The following is a 6,000-nucleotide window of genomic DNA, read 5'->3' on the forward strand; positions in this document are numbered from 1 at the left end:
TTCCGAAAAAGCCTACTTATTCAGATTTCCCATTTTCTCAAATGTCATGAGCCACTATGCATTTCCATCGCCTCTTCATTCTTCTGTCCGCCATTTTCGTCCTCTCAAAAGGTACGTTTTTTTGGAGTCTGAGAAAATCCAAAAAAAAAAGGAAAACGCTCTATATATCTCATTCAAAAATCTCTAGTACATGTGAAAAAGAAAGATGCCTTCAGGGCAATGAAAAAAGGGCCCTGGGACCTAAAAAGGGAGGACCTTCTTCTACTGATTTGATTGCGTGTGCAGATATATTTAGTAGATGAGAGAGAGAGAGAGAGAGAGAGAGAGAGAGAGAAACAGAAAAGAAGGAAATGCATGTGTACTGCATTTTCCAGTACATCATCATGTATTAAAAAGGCATTTTACAAGGTGTCAGGGAATATTCAGAATGGTGTCAAATTGCTGAAGTGACAGCCTAGAAAATCGGAAATACAGGGTCTCAAAATGTTAAAAATTTCCGGAATTTCAGATTTTTCAGTCCGTTTTGTACTTCTAGAAAAGTATTTGGATACAACAAACTGATATCCTGTCTCTTTAGGCTCCAGACCAATAATAAGCTCAATCAGTTCTCTCTCTCTCTCTTTCTCTCTTTCTCTCTCTCTCTCTCTCTCTCTCTCTCTCTCTCTCTCTCTCTCCTTCCCTCTCTCTCTCTCTCTCCCTCTCTCTCTCACTAGCTACCGAGCCACCATAAAATGAAAATTCGTACCCTCTCCCTCTCTCAAGTACTACAAAATAATAGATCAAAATTAAGAGCGATTAATCCGAGTGACATATTCCATCTACTAAATACCTCCAGAATACGATAAGGATCTTTTTGTCTTTGTAGAATGAGAAAAAGAACAGAAAAATGTCAAGAGGGGACAGATTAGCGGAGGGGTGAGAAGGGTAAGATTTATGAGAAAGGGGTTGAGGGATGAAATATGCATAAAACATTTTAGATGTTAGAAGTGAAGGAACTGTGTTGGAAAGCGGAATGGGCTATTCGAAATTTTGGATTTTTGAGAGAGAGAGAGAGAGAGAGAGAGAGAGAGAGAGAGAGAGAGAGAGAGAGAGAGAGAGAGAGAGCTGACAATCTAAAGGTACTGTATCCTGGAACCTCTCAATACTTAATTTCATCTCTGGATTTTTAGTTCTCTTAGATACCTAGAATCCTAGAAACCAGGAAACTCTAAATATCAATTTATCTTTAAAATAACAGAATCTAAACATTTTGGCATTTCTGAGTTCTCTAGTCTTTGAACTTTGGAAATTCAGAATCTTCAAAGGTTTGAGTCTTAGAACCTTGTCATCCCAAGATCTAGGAGTATAGACAAAATCGGACCACATCATCCCGGAATTTTGGAACTTCAGAATCTTGAAACCCTAATATCCACGATTCTCTAAATGTCAAACCTTTCTTAAAACCATGGAAAAACTCCTTCTGCCTCCTGGCTTCCATTCCCGGATATATCCGTCTTCCGAACACCTCCTAATCGTTTTGGACATGTCCTTTTTCACTTGTTCTCTCTCTCCCTCCACACACATAAATTCACCCAACCAACATGACATTCAAAAATCGCATTATCCCCTCTATTTCTCTTCTCTCTATTCCTTGATTCTCGGAGCCATTGCCTTCTTTTGGCGGCTCAAACGGGGGTGAGAGGAACAATCGGCTCGAAACGCCTAGCCACCAATTTTTGCGGTCTTTTCGTTTTCTCCACGACTCATCAATTTAGGGCAGACGGCGGCGATTGGAATGGAATTGGTGTGAGATGACAGGGGCAAGAGAAAGGAGAATTTTTTTTTTGTCGAGGGACAAATTAATTGGGGGCTTCTGGTATGGCGGGAGTGATATTTTATGGTTTGCTTGGGGTCGGAAACAAAAGAATTCTGGAACCCTGAAATCCTGAAATTCCAGAATTCTGGAATCCTTAGATCCGAGTTTTTTGGAACCATTTATTCCTGGAATCCTGGAATCCTGGAATCTTGGAATCTTGAAACCTTTGAATCCTAGAATCTTAAAACCTTGGAACCCTGGAATCTTAAAACCTTGGAATCCTGGAATCCTGAAATCCTGGAATTCTGGAATCCTGGAATCCTAGAATTCTAGAATACTAGAATTATATAATTCTTGAATCCTAGAACTCTAGAATACTAGAATCCTAGAATCCTGAAACCCTGGAATCCTGGAGTTTTGGAATCCTGGAATTCTTGACTCCTGGAATCCTAAAATCCTGGAAACATAAAATTCTTGAATCCTGGGATCATGGAATCTTAAAACCTTGGAATCCTGGAATCTTAGTATCCTGGAACGCTAGAATCCTGGAATCCTGAAAACCCGAAATCTTGGGATCTTAGAATCCTGGAATCGTAGAATCCTGACATCATGGAATCTAGAATCGACTAATTTTTGTTGACTCCGAACCTCGAAATTTGTTGTCTGACCATAAAACCAAAAAACCGATTCCAATATTTACGAGTACAATTCCTTGTTTATCCCTCTATCTTATGGATTCGAGCACCCAAAAGCCACTCCAATTCATTTTTTTGTTCATTTCGGATCGCGTGACACCAAGCCACCCTCAATTTCCAATAAGAGCCATGTAGGTCAAATTATGCTTTCCCAAAAGGGTAACAAAGATGATGATGATGCCTAGGGAAACTCCCAGAGGGATTCAATGTCATTGGAACATTTAGTAGGGAAGATGTACATATGCAAAAGTTTGTAAAAGAAGGAAAAGAAGACGGACATGTACAAATATGTGTATAGAAGCGGAAGTGGCTCAATTAGAGGAGTATGGGGAACTTGAACTTTCGAAGGATCTCATTAAGTTGTAGTGGCCGAACTTTCTCCTCCTGGCCTAGAAAAAATGCGACAAACAGTTTTACATTAAGTTGTACATACAATTGTTTCGGTAGCCTAACTTTCCCCTCATGGCCTAGGAAACCCATTTGGTCACTTTCTCTCCCTCAAAGGCAACAAAGAATAATTGGAAACCTCTCCCGGGGGTCCTCTCGAGAGCTGACAGCTCGTTTTTTATGAGATTCGGAAAACAAAAAAAAAGATGGATAAAAGATGAAAGAAACCGAAATGTCTTTCAGGGACAAGATGCCGACTACCATGGACTGGAGTTTGGCTGGAAAATGGGAATGAGTTGAATATCACACACAATTCGATTGGAAATTTGGGAAATTGTGTGCAGAGGAGCAGAGATTTGTTTATGTTGACTAGTGATACGTAAGTCTAATGAATTGGGTGTCGAATTTCTTCAAACTACCCTGTTTTTCAGATCCCGCGGACCATGCTACCGATGTGTCATTACGTTCCCAGTGCATGAAAATGTTCTGCATTACAAAACAAGTGAGTTTTCGAGTTTTTTGAATCTCAAAACGTTCCGAAATTCCAGCTCAATGTGTGTTCGATCAAGCAATGGAACTGGATAAATGCTCGCACTTGATGAGTGCGGATACAACGATGCACACACTTTTTAGGAGTAAGAAAAACAAAATTTGTCAATGGAGCGAGTTTGCCTTCAAAAATTTTTTAAGAATTTCCAAGGCCAAATAAGAAAGATGATGTTGTTCTCCTAGTTTTAAAGGAGGCCAGACACCAAAAAAAAAGTTTTCCTGATATTTTGCATAGCGAACCCCCATGAGGGGTTGAACTCATGACAGGCAGCTCAGGGGTACAGCGCCGCTACCGGCTGAGCTACGGGGGCGCGAAGGCGCCTGACGACCGATGGTCTACATAAGCGCGGCGCGATTTCGTCCCCCGAACTGTCCCCGAATTTTTTGCTGTCTCGCCTCCTTTAAAGGGGGGGGGACATGAAAAAAAAAAATGTTCTCGAAATTCCGTTCAAAGATGCCCCTCGAGGAGTTGAACTTGTGAGGGCGAAGAAGAGGGTGCGGCGCCGCTACCGACTGAGTCACGCGGGTAAAGAGAAAGCGCGCGCCCGATTGCATACATAAAGGCGAGGACGACAGTTGTATTAGGTTGGCGGGAAAGTCTTTGTCACTTTTTCAATAGTTTATTTCTCAAAGAAAAAATAACCGAATAATTAATTATATTGTCCATCATTATCAACAACATGTCTCCAACGTTCCCTCAATTTATGGATTCCATTGCGGTAGAATCCAGCCGGGCGTGAGGCAACGTATTGTTTGAGTGCCGCTTCGACCGCTCCACGGGAATTGAAGCTTCTTCCTTCGAAGGCACGTGTCATATCGCCAAATAACCAATAGTCGGAAGGAGCAAGATCAGGAGAATACGGGGGGGGGGGGGTGAGGGAGAACATTCCATCCATATCCCATCAGCTCCTGCTTCACTTGTTTCGAAACATGTGGGCGAGCGTTATCATGTTGATAGTACACTTTCTTGTCTTTCAGGGCCGAACGGTCGACTGCTTTCTTGAGGTTTCGTAGTTGAGTAGTGTAGAGGTCTCCAGTTATTGTTTTGCCCTCGGGCAGAAGTTCCCAGTAGATGGGGCCGTCCACTCCCCACCACACAGAGAGCATAACTTTTTTCGGATGAAGGTCGGGTTTGGGGACATCCTGTGGGCTCTCTCCTTCTCCAACCCACTGGGATTTCCTGTGGTGATTATCGTAGAAGACCCACTTCTCATCTCCGGTTATTAGCCGGTCCAGCCATCGATCGCCCGCGTGGAGAGTGAGAAGAGTAATCGAATCGTCGACTCGGCGGTCAAGGTTGGCTTGAGTCAGGTGATGAGGTATGAATCGACCAAAAAGTTTTCTCATTCCAAGAGACTTCAAACCTTCAAGGACTGTGCTATGGTGAACTCCGAATGTGACAGCTAGTTCACGGCTAGATTGAAATGGATCCGATTGCAATGCGTGCTTCAGCTTGTCCAAATCCAACTCACGGGGTCTCCCAGAGCGATCCTTTTCATCGAGCGAGAAGTCATCTTTTTCGAAACGATGGAACCAATTGCGAATAGTATTGTAGTGAGGGGCATGTGTGTTGTACACATTCTTCAAGAAAGTTTCCGAATCCTTCATCGTGGTGTGAGATAGGAAGAGGTAAATCAAAACATGTCTGATGTGAATAGCAGTGGGAACAAACATATCGTTTCAATTACAGATGAGGAGCAGGGAAGGAGATGGGGACTTGTTTATATGGAAGGTTCTTATCACCTTGTTATTCACTAGAGTCGATATCATACACAGCCTCCATATACGAGAACAGTGATTAAACAAACAGAGTGACAAAGACTTTCCCGCCAACCTAATACACAGAGTGAAATTAAGCGTTGTACACCGTGACGGTAGAATGCATACTCTAGCTACAAAAAAACTACGAAAAATCTCCTGTCCCCCCACCTTTAAAGAATTCGAAACTTTTGAATATCCGAATCTTGAAAGCTCTTTAAAATCTCCAAAATCCCAAAACTCTAGAATTCAGAAAAAGACAAATTTTTCTTTTCAAAAACTTCCAAATCATTTCAGAAGAAGCGATCCCTGTACCTTGCCCAATTGAAGCTCCAATGAACTTCACCTACCAAACCAATCAAGGAATCTGCAATAGTCGAACATCCCATCTTCACCGATGTGCTCAATACGATCGTCTTGCTCTTCACTACCAAGCGTGTCCAGAGATCCCAAATCGGGAGTCAGCGATTTGGCAAATGGAATGTATAGGATCTTGGCAATCATTTGGATTGCATTATTTTGCTGCAAGGGTTGGGTATAGTGCCGGAGAGCAATATCGATGTTTTGTGAGTCTTGAGATAAAGATGTGGTTAAGAATTTGAAGATTTTCAGATCCATGACAAGTCGGGAAGCAGTGGACGGATCGGAGAGTCTGCGGACGCTGGATGCCAAGAGTTGACACACATTGGAGCAGCGGCAACTACTCTGCATTATAGACAAGGTGAGTCATTTTAAAATGATATCAAAATAGACAAAATTTCTTTCAACCAAGTTCCTAGCTCATCTAGAAGCCGAGATACAGCCATTTGAAGTTCC

General features: G+C 42.2%; 1 protein-coding gene across 1 annotated transcript in view; it reads left to right on the forward strand.

Annotated features, from left to right (window-relative positions):
- Positions 1-56: 56 nt before the first annotated feature.
- Positions 57-6,000, forward strand: part of CBG00701 — a gene marked incomplete at both ends in the record, with an annotated part of 8,565 nt that continues 2,621 nt past the window's right edge. Inside the window, 6 exons of the mRNA XM_002630227.2 lie at positions 57-111; positions 3,121-3,256; positions 3,309-3,379; positions 3,426-3,512; positions 5,482-5,750; positions 5,797-5,905. Of these exons, the coding sequence (XP_002630273.2) occupies positions 57-111; positions 3,121-3,256; positions 3,309-3,379; positions 3,426-3,512; positions 5,482-5,750; positions 5,797-5,905 (727 nt within the window). The remainder of the gene's footprint in view (positions 112-3,120; positions 3,257-3,308; positions 3,380-3,425; positions 3,513-5,481; positions 5,751-5,796; positions 5,906-6,000) is intronic.

This window comes from Caenorhabditis briggsae, assembly GCF_000004555.2.
Source record: "Caenorhabditis briggsae complete genome, chrII, whole genome shotgun sequence".
In the NCBI taxonomy this organism is placed as follows: Eukaryota; Metazoa; Nematoda; class Chromadorea; order Rhabditida; family Rhabditidae; genus Caenorhabditis; species Caenorhabditis briggsae.